Consider the following 21,720-nt stretch of genomic DNA (forward strand, 5'->3'; position numbering starts at 1 on the left):
AAAAGTTAACACTCTCACAAGCACTGTGCTAGATTCTTATCTGCTTTCCCAACAAAGCATTTATAATAATAGTGTGTATCATCAAATCAACATTTCCTTTAATTTTTTTTTACAGTTGAGGGGACCAACCATTGCTCTGAGCAGGAAATTTTACACCGCCTGAAAACTGTGAAGTAAAAACCCCTTAAGTATTTTTTAATGTAATATGCACATCAAGCAAACACAAACCACAACTCACAACTCAAGCAAAAGATGTCAGGCAGTGGAAACAACTTTCTGGCACAACAGCAAAAATAAAATGTTTTGAATAGATGGCATCAGCATTCAGTGGACAAGCAGTTTATTAACGATGAGCTGCAACTTCCATTCTGTATTTAATGTTACAATCTGTAACAGTTGTAACTTGAAGTACTGACAATGTAAATACGTTGAAGCTCTAAAATGTTTTAGTGATACATTTATTATTTAGAAAATTTATGGATTATATTCATGTACACATAATTAATTACAAGGTATTTCACAATATTAGCATAATTTCAAAATTATATTATATAAATGAAAATTCCAGCTGTGCAGCAACAGAAGTTATGTGCGTGGGAGCAATTCAGTTACTGTGCAGCCATGCACCCATGCAACTTAGAGGAAACAACGATAATCAATTTGCTTATTTGATGTAAAAGGGTAGATTTCCAATGGGCCCACAAGGGAATAGTCATCTTAGACATACAAGCTGAGAATGCTTCACATATGTTGGAGTGTTAAATTATAAATAGGGGTAATATGTCTTGATCCATTAAACAGTCAATGTATTTCCTTATTCTGAACAATTAAATAGATTCTTGATGTTCAAAGCAATGCAATGCATTAGAATTTTATGGATGAGATGGAATGATTAGAAAATGATTTAGACTCAAAAGGAAGATGGCATTCAACAAAGGTCAGTTAATGTATAGGTAGATAAATTTAGTGTTATGTATGTGTGGGAATAACACAAGTATTTGCAGAAATACAGTGTCAGAGACATCTAAATTGTTGTATGACAGAAAGAGCTAGTGTATTGGACGTTATGCTGCAGATATACAAACTTTGTTGAGACGATACTTGTTATAGGATAGACAACTGTAAAGAGTACAAAGGTGATTTACGTGGATGCTGTCAGGACTGGATAAGTATCAAAAATCACAGAGGCATTTTGATCAGTTAGGTCAAGTGGGCAGAAAATTGCCAAAAAAATGTATGCTAGGTGTTGGACCAGGGTAGGACATATACAGCAAATGGAAGGCCGTGGGAAAGTTGTGGAACTGAAGGACCTAGGACATAGTTCACTGAAAGTAGCATAACAGGTAGACAGGGCGGTGAAGAAGGTACTTGGCATGCTGGCCTTCATCAGTCAGGGCACTGAGTATAAGAGTTGGGATGTTACGTTGCAGTTGTACAAAACATTGGTGAGGTTGCCGTTGGAGTACTGTGTACAGTTTTAGTCGCCCTGTTATAGAAAGACGTCATTAAGCAGGAAAGAGTGCAAAGAAGATTTACAAGGATGTTGCCAGGATTTGAAAGCCTGAGCTGTAGGGAGAGGCTATGCAAGGTGATTTAAACTATGAAGGGTAGAGATAGGGTGTATGCACATAGCCTTTAGGGCAGGGGTTCCCTGCCTGAGATCCACGGACCCTTTGGTTAATGGTGGAGATCCATGGCAGAATACAAATTGGGAAGCCCTACTTTAGGAGAACGAAAAGCTACAGAGCACAGGTTTAAGGTGAGAGGTCAAAAATTTACAAGGAAATTGAGGGATACCTTCTCCATGCCGAAAATTGTACGTTTATGGAATGAGCTGACAGAGGAAGTGGTTGAGGCAGTATCCTGGTGACTCTCCTCTGCACCCTTTATAACGCTTCTACATCCTTTATGTAATGAGGTGACCAGAACTGAACACACTAAAGGATAACACTTTCACATTCACTGTGGTAGATTCTTATCTGCTTTCCCAGCTATGCATTCACGCTAAGAGTCCAGGTCATCATAATCAACAACACTCCCTCTAATTATTAAAAATACATTTGAGTAAGTACATAGATAAGAGATGTTTAGCAGGATATGGGTCAAATGCATCCAAATGGCCCTAGTTTGGTGGGCATCATGGTTGAATGGATGAGTTGAGCTGAAGGGCTAATTTCCATACTGTATTACACTGTGAATCTATAACTCATGAGCCTCAGTAATGCAAAGACAGGATAACATTAGAAATGGACCCAACACACTCCTGACTGCTCCTCTGGTCCTACTCTCCATAAACTCCAGTTATAGAGTCATAGAGCACTACAGCCTGAGGATCATCTTGTCCATGCCAAACAGTTTTTCTGCCTATTCCCATTGGATCAAAGCCCTTCATACCCTTTCCATGCATGTACTTTTAAAAATATCTCTTAAATGTTAAAATCAAACCCACGCCCACCACTTCTGCTGGCAGCTCGTTCCACATTGGCACCACCCGCTCAGGTTCCTCTGAAATATATTTCACCTTCCATCTTTAACCTATAATCTTATATTGGTTGATTTTGTTGTGGGGTTTACATAAGGATCCTGAACAGCAGGAGACATCTTTGGACAAAACAAAGCTGGGTCCTGTCAGAAGAGATCCTGACATCTTGTTTTCCCCAAGGCTCATTGACTGCTACTTCTTGGCGTTACTGAATATTTCTATATTATTATAATATCACACACAGTGGGAACATCAATCTGCCACCCACATCTTCAGTTAAACCAAGTCCAGTTCACCCAGCACTCTATGCTTACTGGCCTATATAAAATCCCAGTTAAGCCAAGCCACTATTTGAAATTTCTTGTTCCTCCCATTGGCCAAATCTTCCATCTCTTTACATTTTCTTCCAACTTTTCAACTCACTTAAGGATCTGACACTTTTCTAATTCTGGGCTTCTTGTTCACCTTTAAATTTAATGAGCCTGTTGCCTGTGGCGATGCCTTCATCATCAGAGGACTCAACCTCTGAAATTCCCTCCCTTGACCCTCTAGCTATCTTTCTTCTCTTCAAATGTTCTTCATAACCAAAGGCAGATGGTGTAAATGTAAACGTCACTGATGTTAATTTTGACAATGAGCGTCTTCGGCTGTTTTAGTTCCATCAAACGTACAGGTAGTTCTGCTGTAATGCAAATCCTAACACAAATTGCTTGTAACATGATTGATAGATTAGGGAACACTATTTGCATTATATGGGCTGCACTGATTTTAATTCAATCGCAATATGGAAAACCTATTTCAATCTGTGCTTCGAAGGAAACTACAGCCTCTTACACGATAACATGGCTTTCTATTAAGCCAGGTTTCTTAGAAACACAATTATTGCTTTATAGCAGTACTACCTGTACCATATAAATGGAAATTTTTATTGTTGTTTTACATGAACAACAGAATACAAGACAGGATGGCATGGTAGCTTCATAGCATCAGTGATGCAGTTCAATTTCCTGCCACTGTCTGTAAGGAGTTTGTACAATCTCCCTGTGACCATGTTGTCTCCTCCAGGTGCTCCAGTTTCCTCCCACGTTCTAAAGACCTACAGATTAGGTTTAGTAAGATATCGCCATGTGATATTGGCACCAGCCGCACATCCTCGGACTGTGTTGGTCCTTGATGCAAACAACATATTTCACTCAACACACATCAAAGTTGTTGGTGAACGCAGCAGGCCAGGCAGCACCTATAGGAAGTGGTACAGTCGACGTTTTGGGCTGAGACCCTTCGTCAGGACTAACTGAAAGAAGAGATAGGAAGGGATTTGAAAGCGGGAGGGTGAGGGGGAGATCCCAAATGATAGGAGAAGACAGGAGGGGGAGGGATCTGGAAAGTTGATTGGCAAAAGGAATATGAGAGGATCATGGGACGGGAGGCCTAGGGAGAAAGAAAGGGGGAGGGGGGAAGCCCAGAGGATGGACAAGGGGTATAGTGAGATGGACAGAGGGAGAAAAAGGAGAGAGAGAAAAAGAATGTCTGTATATAAATAAATAACGGATGGGGTACAAGGGGGAGGTGGGGCATTAGCGGAAGTTTGAGAAGTCAATGTTCATGCCATCAGGTTGGAGGCTACCCAGACGGAATATAAGGTGTTATTCCTCCAATCTGAGTGTGGCTTCATCTGTTTTGAAACACATATGACACATAAAATTCATCTTATCTTAAGAGCTACAAGGACTGTGTGTTTTATTTTAAGATCTCAAATGGAATACTGGATTTAGCTTTAGACTCATCTTAGTGAATGAAAAATAAAATATCCTAGCTAGGGATTCAGGCAGAAATCACCAGATTTAAGAGAGTGGAGTTCCTTAAACAGGAGTTTGAAATAAGATCAAAGAAAGTACGAGTTAAGGAATAAAAAAAACAACTGCAGATACTGTGGAATGTGCCACAAGAAATTATCAAGGGCCCCCATCATCCTGGCCATGCTCTCTTCTCACTTGCTGCTATCGGGAAGGAGACACAGGGACCTTCGGTCCCACACTGGCTTCTGGAGCAGATATTACCATTTAATGATCAGGCTCCTGAACTGGCGTGGATAACTTCACTCACCTCAACTCTGAATTGATTCCACAACCTATGGACTCACTTTCCAAGCCTCTACAACTCATATTCTCTGTATTACTTATTTATTGTTTGCACAGTTAGTCTTCCATTGCATTTAGATTGTTGTGTGTAGTTCTTCATTTTCTTTTTTTTTGTAATTTTTTTCAAGTTCTTCATTTTCATGTGAACGCCTGCATGAAAATGCACCTCATGCCTGTATATGGTGACATATACATAATTTGATAATAAATTTACTTTGAAGGTTTTGGGCTTTGAATCTGAGATAAAAGCAGAGATTTGCTGAAATACCCAGCAAGTCAGGCTGCCAGTGTGGAAAGCAATGTGTTAAACTTTTCAGGATAAAGAGCTTTTGACAGATGCTGCCTGACCTGTGAAGGTTTCCAACATTTTCTGCTTTTATTTAAAAGTTTCAGCTAATTTTTCTTTCTATTTTCAAAACCAGTCAATCTGATTAGCTCCTCCAATGTTAAAATTGAATCCTTTTGTATGCTTTAAAGTAGCAGGGATGAAGAGCTATTTATTTTTGCACTGGGGTAGCATGAACCCTCAGGGGGATCTGACTGATATCTGTGTGATTACAGAAGCATTAGATCTAGTCCATGCGGGTGGGTTATTAGAATGAGAGGTTCTGGAGGATCAGGGGAATTGCACATAACATGTGAGGTTGGATGTCAGGAGAATTTTCTTTTCACTGGTCATTAACCTTTGGAGTCAGTTGCCAGTTGCTTGCTACAGTGGATTCTTTGCAACTATTCCAAGGGAAGCCGGGTGATTTTCTGGCTGGATTCACATCGCACTATGTGAACCACAGCCAGTGTTTTGTGGGATATGATTTCCAGAATGTGTTTGATCATCTGAGGATTGGAGTGGGATTTTTTGGCCAGTATTCTGTGGAACGTGAATCCCAGAATATGTTTGATCATCTCTTGGGACTGGAGTGGGATTATTTAGCTTTTCCACTGATGCCTTTTTCACTGATTCTGGCAGGAGATTACCCAGCCGTTCATGGTGTGAGAGAGCTAGCATTGGAGAGAGAAGTGGGGGCTGGGTCTGATTAAGAATCTCAGGACATTTCATTAAGGTTTGGCTTTAAAGAATTTCTTTCTCAAACACATATATTGATTCCAGTTTATATTAAGTGATTTACGGGATTATTATCAATTAAATCCATATTCGAAGAAACTTGCCTTTACAAAGTTTTCTGAAAAAATATCTATTTTAATCTTTTTTTGGCTGTGTGACCACTCATAGAATTATAGAGCACTACAGCAGAGAAACAGGCCCTTCGGCTCATGTCGTCTGCACTGAACTGTTATTCTGCCTGGTACCGTTGAACGTCGAGCATAGCTCTGCTTACCTCTCCAATCCAGGTACGGTTCCTATACAAACTTCTCTTTAGTGTTGAAATCAAGCCCTCATCCATCACTTCACTTCTTCACCCTCTGAGTGAAGAAGTTCCTCCTCAAGTTCTCCTTAAATATTTCACCTTTCACCCTTAACCTATCATCCATCATTAAGGACCCTCACTGCCCAGTATGTGCCCTCTTCTCATCACTACCTTCAGGAAGGAACTTCAAGAGCCTGAAGACACACACTCAATGTTTTAGGAAGAGATTCTTCCCCCTTGCCATCAGATTCCTGAATGGTCCATGAACACTATCTCTTTATGGTTGCCCTCTGTTTTTTGCCACATTTTTAAAAAAATCTAATTTCTTATTGTAATTTATAGAAAGGTTTATGATTGCAATGCACTGCTGCCACAAAACAACAAATTTCACAACATGTGTCAGTGAAAATAAATCTGATTCTGATTCTAGTCTCACCTAACTTAGGTGAGACTAGAATCAGAATCAGATTTATTTTCCGCCCACACTGCCCACTGGGAACCGCAGTTCTTTATGCACACATATAACAACACATTCAGATTATAGGATAATGGATTAACTCTGCAGCCATAACACTGATACAGATGGAGCTTAGGTTTGTTGGGCTATGTCTGACCATTATTAATTAATTTATTGCAGTGACCATTCTATACTCCGTGCAAACTCTGATGGTGTCGAAAAATGTCTGAGACACAGCTTAGACTAGATCTCCTTGTGCATTATATAGCTACAAAAATTAGTATTCAAATCTCAATATTCTTCATGGAAGAATATTGTAGTGTAGCAGTTAGCATACACTATTACAGCGCTAGAGATGCAGGTTCGATTCTGCTGTTGTCTGTAAGAAGTTTGTACGTTCTTCCCGTGACTGGGTGGGTTTCCCCTGGGGTGCTCCAGTTTCCTCCCACATTCCAAAAACATTCAGGTTAGTAGATTAATCGGGCACATGGGTATAATTGGGCATTGTGGGATTTTGGGCTGGAAGGGACTGTTATAAATAAAATCAATTTTTTAAAAAAATCAAGTAAAGCTACCATTGCATTGTTTTGAAACTCTGAAAGCGGATTTAGAATTATGTATACCTAGAAGCTTGATTCTCCACCTTTGTGAAAATCCACGTGACACTCACGCAAAAACATTGAGGTACACTGTCTCCAATTCTGAACTTACTTGGTCTCAAGGTGGTATCGTCAAGAGCATCCTCCAAGTTAAATCCATCATCACCTAAAACTGAAGCAAAATGTAAAATATTAGACTCATTGCAAACATTTCATCAGGTCTATTTTCTGTTACATTGTTATATGAATTTATAATGAGGAGAAAGCCCCAACAGATCGTCAAGACTGCTATGCAATTCGGTAAAGTTATGTCCGATTTGACTACAAGCACAACTTAATGAAGGAAGAAAACCCTATAGGGGCTCTTAACTTTTTATATGCCATGGACCCCTTTGGCAGTCCAGTGAAGCCTAAGGACCATTCTCAGAATAATGTATTTAAATATATAAAATAAAATACATCAGATTACAAAAGAAACCAATTGTATTGTAAATATTGTTACCAGCAAAATATAAAAGCAAATTTGTGTCATAGTAATATATGTGCTTCTTTATTAACTCATCAAATAACAAGGTCATCCATTTAAAATACAGGCAAGTTAAAATTTAATTTAATTTTTCAAAGACATATCTGTGTGAATGCTGTTGTTCCTTCACTTGAATAAGAACATTGAACTGTGGGGTGGTCTCTAACAAAGCCACACCCACGTCACATTGGACATCCAATCACTGGGCTGCCCGATAGTTGGCCAGTTACATCGCAAGAGTATCTGCAGACAGGAAGACTGCGATCACGTTCGATCCAGCGATGGGTATAGTAACTAACACAATTTCGAAGTCGTGATGAGTGTGTTGTAAACAATTATTTTGAGATATCTGTAACAACTGCAATGTGATGTGAAAATATCTGTGATATCTACTGATGACAAAGTCACAGGTACTGCTGATACTACTGTGGTTTGTTGCTTACCTTCATCATTGAAGGAATTGCTAAATTTCAGTTAGAAATTAATGAAAATAAAGATGTAAATTTTTTCCATCCGAGTTCATGGACCCCCAAGGGGACTGCACCCCAAGTTTAGAATATTTAAAGACCGAGACAGAATGGATGTGGAGAGGATGTTTCTAATAGTGAGGGTATCTAGGACTAGAGGGCACAGCCTCAGAATACAAGGACTTCACATTAGAACAGAGATGAAGAGTAATTTCTTTAACCAGAGAGTTATGAAGCTGTGGAATTCATTGCCACAAATGGCCATCATTTGGTATATTTGAACTGGAGGTTGATAGATTCTTGATTAGTAAGGATATCAAATGTTACAGGGAGAAGGCAGGAGAATGGGAATGACAGGAATAATAAATGGAATAGCAGAGCAGACTCGATGGACCGAATGGCCAAATCCTGCTTTTATTGTATACCTCATGGTCAGCATTCTCACCATCAGACGCCTAACACAGCTTAAGGACCTACCTGCCTTTGCCTTAAAGTTATCCAAAGACTTTGTTTCCACTATCCTTTGATCAGAGTTTCAAACGCTCAAGATCTTCTATGAAAACAATTTCACCTCACCTTCAAATGGGAAAGCATTTGTTTTTAAACCGTGACCCCCTCCAGATTCTTCACAAGAGAAATCATCTCCACAACCATTATATCATGATCACTCAAGATTACTTATGTCTTTCATTGAAGTGCCCTCTCACTCTTCTGAACTCATACAACACCAGACTGTTCAACCTTTCCTCATAGAGTAATCCAAATATTCCTGGTATTAGTACAGTAAATCTACTCTGATCTGCATATAATAAATTATTATCCTTCCTTACGGGAGACAGATGTGGCTTCTACCCACATTTTACAGAACTGAAGCATTCTGCCCTGCAATCACATTTTGTTAGCTTTCCTTATTTGTACATCAGTACCTGTATTCTATCCCTTTGCGAAACATGTGTTCAAAATAAATTGATAAATAGATTGTGACGTCAAGAATCAACTTATATGACTAGGGAACTATTTAATAGTCTCATATCAGTGGGGTAGAAGCTGTCCTTGATCCTGGTGGTATATGCTTTCAGACTTTTGTATTTTCTGCCAGATGGACGAGGAGAGAAGTGAGAACCTCCGGGGTCCCCCTGCATCTCAACGCTCTGCATTATCTCAATTTTTTTTTAGTTTTCCTGCTAAAATAAATAACTTCATAGTTTCTCACATTATGCTTTATCTGCCAGATCTTTGCCCACTCACTTAACCTATCTATATCTCCTTGTAGTCTTCTTCTACCCTCATCACAACTTACTTTCCTAGCTAAATTGTATTACCAGCAAATTTAGCAATCATACCTTGAGCGTCTTCATTAAGGTTTCTAATATTATAAAAAGATAAACCACAGCAGTGACCCTTTGCCAATGAGATAAAGATCCATTATACCTCCCCAGTTTGTTGCCTACCTATGTCTGTGTTACCTCTACCCCATTCACTTATATTTTCTGCAAGAACCTTTGATCCAGCACTTCACCAAGTCAAAGGGTGGCGACATTTCTCCAAAGCAAGTTTTTCCCATAGTCTACTCATGATGATGAATGTGTTGTCCAATACAGATATAACTGAGAGCACTGAGTGGAATCCCAGCGGCTCTTGGCATTTTTCACTTGGATTTAAATTAATTATCTTCCATTCAAAGAAACTTTGGGGGTTTCCCTTCTTACCTAATCTAACCAACAATGGGCAAACTTCTTAACATGTCAAATGTAAATCACACCAGCTAATCCCAAAATGTCTAGGAAGTGGAGGAAAGTATAGGCGTAATGTTAGAGGTGATTTTTATTTTACACAGAAGTGGTGAGTGAATGGAATTTCCTGTCAGGGGAGGTGGTAGAGGCAGATACATTAGGGCAAGGGTTCCCAACCTTTTTTACGCCATGGACCAATATCATTAAGCAAGGTGTCAGGTGACCCCAGGTTGGGAACTCCTGCATTGGGGCCATTTGAGAAACTCTTAGATCAGTACATAGAGACAGAAATATTGAGGCTAAATGGGAGGGAAGGGTTAGATTGAAATAAAAGGTCAGTACAACATTGTGGGCCAAAGGGCCTGTACTGCGCTATGGTGTTCTATGTTCTAATTTTCACCTCTGTCCAAAAGAGCAGTGGGCTCCCTCTCATGTTCAGCAAGCGAGATTAGCTTTATAAGATTAGCTTTATTTGTCACATGTACATCGAAACATCTGTGCAGCATTCACGTTAAACAGAACATGAAAAACCTGAAGGCACTTTCATTGCAATTGCCTGGTGATCAAGTAAAATCTATTCCTTCTTCATTGATCATTTTATTGATTACTTCCACCCAATAACAAATCAATTCTCTACATCTGTTCTAAATACTCCATTGCGAGATTGCTTTCAATCACATACTGATTGGCTATGCCACAAACATGAGACTAATATGCTTGATCTGTTCACAATGAGTAAGTACATCTCGGCAAAGCTAATAACATTAATCTCTCACCAATATTTTTCATCTGCCACTTGGTTCTGCCCACTCTGTGTCTTTGCTGCTGTCAGGGTTGCAGTCTCCACAAACTGCTACATAGTAGTGTAGAGGTTAGAACTCCAGCTTTATGGCACCAATGATCACTGATCGGGGTTCGATTCCCGCCACCACCAGTAAGAAGTTTCTACATTGTCCCCATGACCTTGTGGGTTTCTCCAGATGCTCGAAGACGTACAGTTGGGGTTAGGGTTAATAGGTTGTGGGTATGTTACGTAGGCGCCAGAAGCTTGGCAACAGTTGCGAGCTGTTCCTACCTGATTTGATTTGATGCAAATGACGCATTTCACTGCACGTTTCAATGTACGCGCGACAAATAAAGCTGACCTTTTATTTTTAAACACAAGAGATTCTTCAGATGCTCGAAATTGAGAATTACATCCTGAAGGTCTGGGCCCCAAATGCCTCTCCATGGATGTTGCCTGACTTGCTGAGTTCCTCCAGCATTTTCTGTGTGTGGTACTCTTTATGTTTGTAATCTTTTATCTTTATTGGCTGCTCAAGCTGTTTTGCTCACTCACCAGCAGGAGGCGCGTTTGAAGAGGAAGAGACTGGCAATTCTTTGTCCCTGATTTTTGCAGACAGGAGCTACAGCATTCGCTGCTTAAAGAAAGAAACCTGAGCATGCCATTGAAGGCAGGTTCTATTTAATGATATTCAATTAAGATATTAAAATGGTTCTGTTCAAGAAAGGGTCACCCAGAAGTAAACGGCTTGATGGTTGATAAAATAAATTTTTTAATAACTGGCAACTATATTTTAAATAGCCTAATCTGTAATAATGTAGTTACAAATTATGAATGTATTTGTAATGTTGTCAGGTATAAGGATTTATACTCAGTGGCTACTTTACTTGGTACCTTCTGTACCTAATAAAGTGGCCACTGAGTGTACGTTTGTGGTCTTCTGCTGCTGTAGCCCCATCCACTTCAATGTTTGGCGTGCTGAGTGTTCAGAGATACACTTCTGCACACAACTGTTGTAACATGTGGTTACTTGAGTTACCAAACGAAAACCAATTTCCCCCGGGATCAGTGAAGTATGACTATGACTACTACTGCCTTCCTGTCAGCTTGAACCAGTTTGACAAATTCTCGCTGACTTCTGTCATTAACAACATGCTTTTGTCCACAGAACTGTCACTCACTGGATCTTATTTTGTTTTTCACACCACCCTCTCCAAACTCTAGGGACAGTTGTGTGTGAAAATCCCAGAAGATCATGAATTTCTGAGATACTCAAACCACCCTGTCTGGCACCAACAATCACTCCACGGTCAAAGTCACATTTCTTCTCCATTCTGATGTTTGGACCGAAAAATAACTGAACCGCTTGACCATGTCTGTGCACTTTTATGCATTGAGTTGCTGTCACATGATTGGCTGATTAGATATTTGCACTAATGAGCAGATGTATAGGTGTACCTAATAAAGTGGCCACTGGATGTAAATGTGGAATGTGTGCTTGTTCTCTATGTCCGTCCCTAGTGGATTATGATGAAGATGATGTGCCTGTCATTATTGCCTCAGGTAAAAGGCATCTGATTAGATTCTTGCCTGTTCTATTAAAGCATAACCTGGATGCCAGTGCACATGTTGCTGGAACGTCCGTGAGAAGTAGGGGTAGGATGTGGGAAGTGGAATAAAGGCTCCCACCTCCAGTCCTTGCAGGGGACTGACCCATATTGGTGATCAAATTCTCGGTAGCGTAGCGGCTAGTTTAACGCTATTATAGCACCAGTGACCAGAGCTCAGTTCCCGCGGCTGTCTGGGAGGAGCTTGTATGTTCTCCCATTGACGACGTGGGTTTGCTCCAGGTGCTTCAGTTTCCTCCCATATTCCAAATTCATATGGGTTAGTAGGTTAATTGGTCACACAGGCAATGCAGGCTTGTTGGGCCAGAAGGGCCAGTTACCGTGCTGGACCTCATTGATAGATACACAGATAGACAGACAGAGCATCGTAGATGTCTGGAGAGAACTGGGCTCTACAGTTGTCTGTTATCTACCTATATCTACCATCATTTCACTTCCCTCACCTTACTTCCTTACGTGAAAGTTGTCCATCTTTCTGTCCATCCATTGTCCGGACAGACAGATAGATTGATAGCTTTTGTGATATGGAGGTAGGGTGTGGGAAGTGAAATAAAGGTTCTCACTTCCATTCCTTGCAAGGGACTGACCCATATTGGTGATCCAATTCTCGGTAGCGTAGCAGTTAGTGTAACACTACTGGAACACCAGCGACTCAAGTTCAATTCCCGCTGCTGTCTGTAAGGAGTTTGCGTGCTCCCCCATTGACCGCGTAGGTTTTCTTTGGGTGCTCCAGTTTCCTCCCACATTCTGAATTCTTATGAGTTAGTCGGGCCAGTTACCATGCTGTATCTCACAGATAGATAGGTAGACAGGCAGACTCAGGTTTGGGGAGTGAACTGAAGATTTGCCCTTCCATTTCTTGCTTGGGACTGACCCATACTGGAGATACAAGAGCACCAAGGCTTTGCTGAAGTGATCAAGATCTGCGCGCAAGCCTAACCAGTAAGCTATTAGGCGGCTTCTGGTGACTGAGCCCCATCTGCTCTCTCCAGACGTCCACACGTGCTTTCTCGCTGCCGATAGGACAAGGGAGCAGGTAACCTGCTGGGATTTCTAATTCTCCTCTCAGTCGCAAAAGAGCTGCAGCCTATTATAGCTGCACTACAGCTACCCAAGGTAGATCAGCTGGCAAAGCACATGCCGCAGAGAACCTTATATAAAATGTCACTAACTGAAATAACCTCTCCTGGCAGGCTATACATAAACAGTCAGCCATCAGCACTCTTGACAGAAGGGGAATGTGTGGCACTAGTGTTATCGCACAAGCCATCGCAGCACAGTAAACCATGCTGCTAAAGCAGGGCAGGCAGCCAAGTCGGAGAGCTGTGTTTCACACAGCCACCAACTCCATGACCTCATAGCTGGAAGCATGCCAGCTCATTCTTTTGTCTGCTGCCCCTGTAACTTATCCAATGACCTTAATTGTCAGTCTGACGTACTTTATAACTTGTACGTCCCTTCATTTGCAGCATTGACTGGCCCTGAAAATTAATTTTGCACTTAGCATTTCTCGGAAGGTTATTAGAATGATGTTAATTTCCTGCTAAGAGTGTGGAGATAATCAGAATGTTCAGTGAGGCTGTTTGATCTGAATACCTGTTTCTGTTCTCCGTCCAACTCCATCCCTACTGTAACTGGGCACATTGCAAAGGTCGCCATAAATTCCACAGCAACAATTAATGTGTAGCCCAGATTTGTAATTTAGATCAGTGATAATTATTTCCATTCATAAAAAAATGACAAAATGTGAAGTGCCTGGAGTGATAGAGCACTACAGGCGGAAACAGCCCATTCTGCCCATCTAGTCAAGGCCAAACTGTTATTCTGCCTAGTACTATTGACCAACACCTGGACCATAGACCCCCCATCCATCTGCTTACCAAACTTCACTTAAATATTGCATCTGAACCCACATCAACCACTTCTGCTGGCAGCTCGCTCCATAATCTCACTATCGTCTGAGTGAAGTAGTTCTCCCTCAGGACCCACCTACATATTTCACCTTTCTATTTTAATACATGGCCTCTAGTTCTAGTCTCACACAATCCGAGTGGAAAAAGCTTGTTTGTATTTAGCCTCTCTATAATTTTGTTTACCTCTATCAAATCTCTCATCATTCTCTTACACTCCACGGAATAAAGTCCTAACCTAAGGGTGTTATGCTTGTAAGTGTTTTACCATACAAGGGTTTGCAGGATATGGAGGAAACTCATGCAGTTCCAGTGGTAGTGAACTTTAGTAACCTTTAACCTTTACAAAATATTGAGTCCAAATGACCAGTTTTGTCCTCTTTGTCCAGATAATTTCTCAGCATGAATCAACGTCTGATTAACTTTGCTGTCCTATTTCACTCTCTTGATTTGAAACCTCACACCCAGCACCGGAACTGTCTAATGATATCTCAGCAGCGTGACAGCATCCATCTCACCGCAGAAACGCTCGTCTAGGACACTGGCAGTTCCAGCCTAACGCCCTGCAATTAGTGTAAAACTCCACAGACAACCATCCAGCCTGCATGTGGTACGGAAGGTGGATTGGTAATGACTGAGGTGACTGAAATTGGAAAATAATTCAACAAGCTTAAATGCAGAGAAATTGCTGCCATTAATCCCACAAAGTTGTCATGCAAGTTGAAAAGGTGTGTTGGCCTTCGTTAGTGAGAAGAGTGATTTCAAGAGTCTGATGGTAGAAGGGTAATAACTATTCCTGAACCTGGTGGTGTGGATCCTGAACCAGATAACTTTATCCAGCTCAGTCCTGAAATAATTCCACAACCTATAGACACACTTCCAAGGACTCTACAAATCATGTTCTCGGTATTATTTACTGATTTATTTACCATATATTATTGCATTTTTAAAAATTGCCTTCTTTTGTATATTGGTTGTTTGTCAGTCTGTGCGTGTAGTTTTTCATTGATTCTATTGTGTTTCTTTGTCTCTAATGTGAACGTCTGCAAGAAAATGCATCTCAAGGTAGTATATGGTGATATATATGCACTTTGATAACAAATTTACTTTGATAATTGAGTCATAGAAAAATACAGCTCTGAAACAGGCCCTTCCGCCCATCTAGGCCATGCCAGAACCATTTAAACTGCCTACTCTTATTGTCCTGCACCGGGAGCACAGCCCTCCAAACCCCTACCGTCCAGTACCTATCCAAATTTCGCATAACATTGAAATTGAGCTGGCATGCATCACTTGAGCTGGCAGCTTGTTCCGCACTCTCATGACCTCTGAGTGAAGAAGCTTCCCCTCACGTTCCCCTTAAACATTTCACCTTTCACCCTTAACCCATAGCCTCCAGTTGTAGTCTTACCCAACCTCAGTGGAAAAAGCCTGCTTGCATTTTCCCTATCTATACCCTTTATAATTTTATATACCTCTATCAAATCTCCTCTCAATCTTTTATGTTCCAAGGAATAAAGTCCTAACCTATTCAGTCTTTCCTTTTAACTCAGGTCCTCCAGTCCTGACAACATTTTCTCTGTACTTTTTCAATCTTATTTACATCTTTCCTGTAGGTAGGTGACCAAAACTGCACACAGTACTCCAAATTAAGCTTCACCAATGTCTTATACAACATCAACATAACATCCCATCTCCTGTACTAAATACTTTGAATTATGAAGGTCAATGTGCCAAAAGCTTTCTTTGTGATCCTATCTACCTGACACCTCTTTCTACTAATTAGGGACTTCTACTCTCAGATCCCTTTGTTCTACCACATTTCTCAGTGCCCGAGTGTTCACTGTGTAAGACCTCCTCTGTTTGATCCTACTGAAGTGTAACACTTCACACTTGTCTACATTAAAATTCATCTGATTTTTCCAGCTGATCCAGATCCTGCTGCAAGCTTTATCACCTTTCTCGCTGTCCACTGCACCCCCAAACTTGGTGTCACCCGCAAATTTGCTAATCCAGTTAACCATATCATCATCTAGATCATTGATATAGATATCAAACAACAACAAACAGAACACCGATCCCTATAGTACTCCTCTAGTCACAGGCCTCCAATCAGAGAGGCAACCATCTACTACCACTCTTTGGCTTCTCCCACAAAGCCAATGTCTAATCCAATTTACTACCTCATCTCTGTCTCCGCCGCATCTGCTCTCAGGATGAGGCTTTTCATTCCTGGACAAGGGAGATGTCCTCCTTTTTTAAAGAAAGGGGCTTCCCTTCCTCTACCATCAACTCTGTTCTCAAACGCATCTCCCCCATTTCACGCACATCTGCTCTCTCTCCATCCTCCTGTCACCCCACTAGGAATAGGGTCCCCCTGGTCCTCACCTACCACCCTACCAGCCTCCGGGTCCAACATATTATTCTCCGTAACTTCCGCCACCTCCAACGGGATCCCACCACTAAGCACATCTTTCCCTCCCCCCCCTCTGCTTTCCGCAGGGATCGCTCCCTACGCGACCCTCTTGACCATTCATCCCCCCCATCCCTCCCCACTGATCTCCCTCCTGGCACTTATCCTTGTAAGCGGAACAAGTGCTACACATGTCCTTACACTTCTTCCCTTACCACCATTCAGGGCCCCAGACAGTCCTTCCAGGTGAGGCAACACTTCACCTGTGAGTCGGCTGGGGTGATATACTGCGTCCGGGGCTCCAGATGTGGCCTTCTATATATTGGCGAGACCCGACACAGACTGGGAGATCGTTTTGCTGAACACTAACGCTCTGTCCGCCAGAGAAAGCAGGATCTCCCAGTGGCCACACATTTTAATTCCACATCCCATTCCCATTCTGACATGTCTACCCGCAGCCTCCTCTACTGTAAAGATGAAGCCACACTCAGGTTGGAGGAACAACACCTTATATTCCATCTGGGTAGCCTTCAACCTGATGGCATGAACATTAACTTCTCTAACTTCCGCTAATGCCCCACCTCCCCCTCGTACCCCATCCGTTATTTATTTATATACACACATTCTTTCTCTCTCTCTCCTTTTTCTCCCTCTGTCTCTCTGACTATACCCCTTGCTCATCCTCTGGGTTTTTCTCCCCCCCTCCTCCTTTTCCTTCTCCCTGGGCCTCCTGTCCCATGATCCTCTCATATCCCTTTTGCCAATCACCTGTCCAGCTCTTGGCTCCATCCCTCCCCCTCCTGTCTTCTCCTATCATTTTGGATCTCCCCCTCCCCCTCTCAAATCTCTTACTAGCTCTTCCTTCAGTTAGTCCTGATGAAGGGCCTCGGCCCGAAACGTCGACTGTACCTCTTCCTAGAGATGCTGCCTGGCCTGCTGCGTTCACCAGCAACTTGTGTGTTGCTTGAATTTCCAGCATCTGCAGAATTCCTCATGTGTACTACCTCATCTTGAATGGTGAGCGACTGAACCTTCTTGACCAACCTCCTGTGCGGAATCTTGTCAAATGCCTTGCTAAAGTCCACGTAGACAACATCTACTGCCTTGCTCCATCCACTTTCCTGCTGACTTTCTTGAAAAACTCTCTAAGATTGGTTAGACATGACCTACCATGCACAAAGCCATGCTGACTATCCTTAATCAGTCAATGTCTATCCGAATACTTATAAGTCCAGTCCCTCAGAATACATTCCAATAACTTTCCCACTACTGATGTCAGACTACGGGCCTATAATTTCGTGGTTTATGTTTAGAGCCTTTCATAAACAGTAGAACAACATTGGCTATCCTCTAATCCTTTGGTACCTTTCATGTCATCACAAATGATTTAAATATCACTGCCAGGGCCTCGGCAATTTCTGCACTTGCCTCTCGTAGGATCTTAGGCAACTAAGGTCCCGCATTGGAGGTTAGTTTGGAAAATTCAGTCGCTAGGTATACATGGAGAGGTGGTAAATTGGATAAGACATTGGCTCAATGGAAGAAGCCAAAGAGTGGTAGTAGAGAATTGCTTCTCCGAGTGGAGGCCTGTGACTAGTGGTGTGCCACAGGGATCAGTGCTGGGTCCATTGTTATTTGTCATCTATATCAATGATCTGGATGATAATGTGGTAAATTGGATCAGCAAATTTGCTGATGATACAAAGATTGGAGGTGTAGTAGACAGTGAGGAAGGTTTTCAGAGCCTGCAGAGGGACTTGGACCAACTGGAAAAATGGGCTGAAAAATGGCAGATGGAGTTTAATACTGACAAGTGTGAGGTATTGCACATTAGAAGGACAAACCAAGGTAGAACATACAGGGTTAATGGTAAGGCACCGAGGAGGGATCTGGGAATACAGATACAAAATTCCCTAAAAGTGGCGTCACAGGTAGATAGGGTCGTAAAGAGAGCTTTTGGTACATTGGCCTTTATTAATCAAAGTATTGAGTATAAGAGCTGGAATGTTATGATGAGGTTGTATAAGGCATTGGTGAGGCTGAATCTGGAGTATTATGTTCAGTTTTGGTCACCAAATTACAGGAAGGATATAAACAAGGTTGAAAGAGTGCAGACAAGGTTTACAAGGATGTTGCCAAGACTTGAGAAACTCAGTTATAGAGAAAGGTTGAACAGGTTAGGACTTTATTCCCTGGAGCGTAGAAGAATGAGGGGAGATTTGATAGAGGTATATAAAATTATGATGGGTATAGATAGAGTGAATGCAAGCAGGCTTTTTCCACTGAGGCAAGGGGAGAAAAAAACCAGAGGTCATGGGTTAAGGGTGGGGGGGGAAAGTTTAAAGGGAACATTAGGGGGGGCTTCTTCACACAGAGAGTGGTGGGAGTATGGAATGAGCTGCCAGACGAGGTGGTAAATGCAGGTTCTTTTTTAACATTTAAAAATAAATTGGACAGATACATGAACGGGAGGTGTATGGAGGGATATGGTCCGTGTGCAGATCAGTGGGACTAGGCGGAAAATGGTTCGGCACAGCCAAGAAGGGCCAAAAGGCCTGTTTCTGCGCTGTAGTTTCTAGGGTTATGGTTCTATGGTTCCTTATCAGGCCCTGATGCTTTATCTATCCTGATTTGCCTCAGAACAGCAAACACCTCCAATCTGTATTTTTATTTTGAGGTAATATTACAGCTCTATAAAACTTGGAATGTCAGACCACAATTTAAGTATTGTGTTCAGTTCTAGTTGTCTCATTTATAAGAAGGATGTCGAAGCTTTAGAGATGATGCAGCAAAGATCTACCAGGATACTGCCTGGATTAGAGAACATGTCTTTGGAGGGTAGGTTGAGCAAGCTTGGGTTTTTTTCTCTTTGGGGTGAGGGAGGATGAGAGGTAACTTGGTAGATGTGTACAAGATGATAAGATGCCTAAAGCAAGTCCTGCCAGAGACCTTTATCCCCAAGGTGGAAATGGCTAATACGAGGGGGATAATTTTAAGATGATTTGGAGGAAAGCACAGTCAGAGTTAATTTTTAGACACTGGAGTAGTTGGTGCATAGGAAGTGCTGTAAGGAATGGTGGCAGAGGGAGATACTTTAGAGACATTTAAAAGACTCTTACATAGGTAAGAGTGGAGGAGTCTAGGACCAGGGGCCATGGTTTCAGAACACAGGATGTCCCTTTAGAACAAAGATGAGGAGGAACAAAGATCCAGAGGGTGGTGAATCGGTGGAATTCATTGCCACAGATGGCTCTGGAGGTCAAGTCACTAGGTATATTTAAAGTGGAGGTTGATAGGTCCTTGATTAGTAAGGGTGTCAAAGGTAATGGGAAGATGCAGAAGAATGGGGTTGAAGGGATAATAAATCAGCCATGATGGAATGGCAGAGCGGAGTTGAAGGGCTAAATAGCCTAATTCTGCTCCTATGTTTTATGGTCTTATTGGTACCTGGATGAAATAAAAATGGAGGGCTATGTGGAGGGAAGGGTTAGATTGATCTTAAAGAAGGTTTCAAGGTCAGGACTGTGTTGGGCTGTACTTGGTTCCAATGAGGGAAATAATGAATGAACAGGTACTGGCTTAAAGCTGGGGCTGAGCTATTTAGGAGGAGAACTCAAAAATGTCAACAGGTCGCAGAAAACCCAAGAGTCATATGCAAGTTTGTTAGGTAAATGCAGAGAGGATATAAAGGAGGTCTAGATCAGTGATGAACCAACAGCAAAGCAAAAGCAAAGAGATTAATAGGCAACTCCCGTTCCGATGTTCCCAAGTCCAACTCTCCCATTCCTCCATGGTCTCTTCAACCACGACTCCAGTAAGGTAGTATTCTCACAGTGACTTTTTTAGATTATGAGAACACTCAGTCCTCTTTTATTGTCATTTAGAAATGCATACATGCATTAAGAAATGATACAATGTTTCTCCGGAGTGATATCACAGAAAACAGGACAAACCAAAGACTAACACTGACAGAACTACATAATTATAACATATAGTTACAGCAGTGCAAAGCAATACCATAATTTGATGAAGAACAAACCATGGGCACGACAAAAAAAAACTCTCAAAGTTCCGGTGTTGATCGACTCCCAAGTCCCCGATAGCGGCGGCAAAAGGGAGAAACTCCCTGCCATAAACCTCCAGGCACTGTCAACTTGCCGATGCCTTGGAAGCAGCCGACCACAGCCAACCCTGAGTCCATCCATCCGAAAACTTCGAGTCTTTGACCAGCCCCTCCGATACAGCCTCCTGAGCACCATCCTCTGCCGAGCGCCTTCGACCTAGCCCTGGCCACTGGAACAAGCAAAGCCGAGGATTTGGGGCCTTCAGCTCCGGAGATTCCGGTTACCACACAGTAGCAGCGGCAGCGAAGCGAGCATTTCAGAAGTTTTCCAGTTGTTTGGTTTAGGTACCTGCAGGTTCTTTAAAACTCCTTCAGATCTGCATGAACCTGCTAATCAAGCTTACATCTCCCTTCAAATCTCTCCCAGTACTGTTCACCTCTTTTGGCTTTTCATTTTAGTGAGATATACAGCGGGTTACTGGCTTTTCCCAGCCAACCAGCCCACGCCACCCAATTACACCCACCAAATGGTGCCTAATGAACCTAATAACTGGTACGCCGTTGGAATGTGGGAGGAAACCAGAGCACACAGAGGAAACCCATGCGATCACGAGAAGAACAGACAGACTCCTTATAGACAGTGGCGGGAGTTGAACCTAGGTTGCTGATGCTGCAGTGGTGTCATGCTAACTGCTGCCCCAATTCCATTTCCTCCCATCTTTTCAATCTTTGGTCAACTCCCCTATCAGTGATCTCATCACTGAACTTCACTTAGTCTAACAATGATCTCATCACTGCTAGGCACTGATTTTCACATCTGTGTTGGAGGTTTGGCTGTGTTAGGAGAACTATGCAAATGAAATTCAGTGCTACAGATTAATTGCTAATGTTGCTTCATTTGAAGCGCAAATCTTTACACATCTAAAATCATTGCGTTCTGTGATGTTTTGGCTCACAACTCTTGAGTCACAGAGCACTGCAGCACAGAAACAGGCCTTTGGCCCATTCCGTACTTCCACACTATTATCCTGCCTGGTCTCATTGACCCGCAGCTTGACCATAGCCTTCCAATCCCCTCCTATCCATGCACTTGTTCAACCTTCTCTTAAATCAATCCCGCATCTACCACTTCAACTGACCCCTTGTTCCA

At 42.0% G+C, this 21,720-nt stretch overlaps 1 protein-coding gene across 4 annotated transcripts in view; it reads right to left on the reverse strand.

Moving 5' to 3' along the window:
* Window positions 1–21,720, reverse strand: part of LOC134353151 (CD99 antigen-like protein 2) — a 217,609-nt gene that overhangs the window by 82,857 nt on the left and 113,032 nt on the right. For all 4 annotated transcript variants that reach the window (XM_063061120.1, XM_063061117.1, XM_063061119.1 and 1 more), the window contains exon 2: window positions 7,159–7,218. In XM_063061120.1, coding sequence (XP_062917190.1) covers window positions 7,159–7,218 — 60 coding nt within the window. The remainder of the gene's footprint in view (window positions 1–7,158; window positions 7,219–21,720) is intronic.

The sequence above is a fragment of the Mobula hypostoma genome, chromosome 10 (assembly GCF_963921235.1).
Source record: "Mobula hypostoma chromosome 10, sMobHyp1.1, whole genome shotgun sequence".
NCBI lineage: Eukaryota > Metazoa > Chordata > Chondrichthyes > Myliobatiformes > Myliobatidae > Mobula > Mobula hypostoma.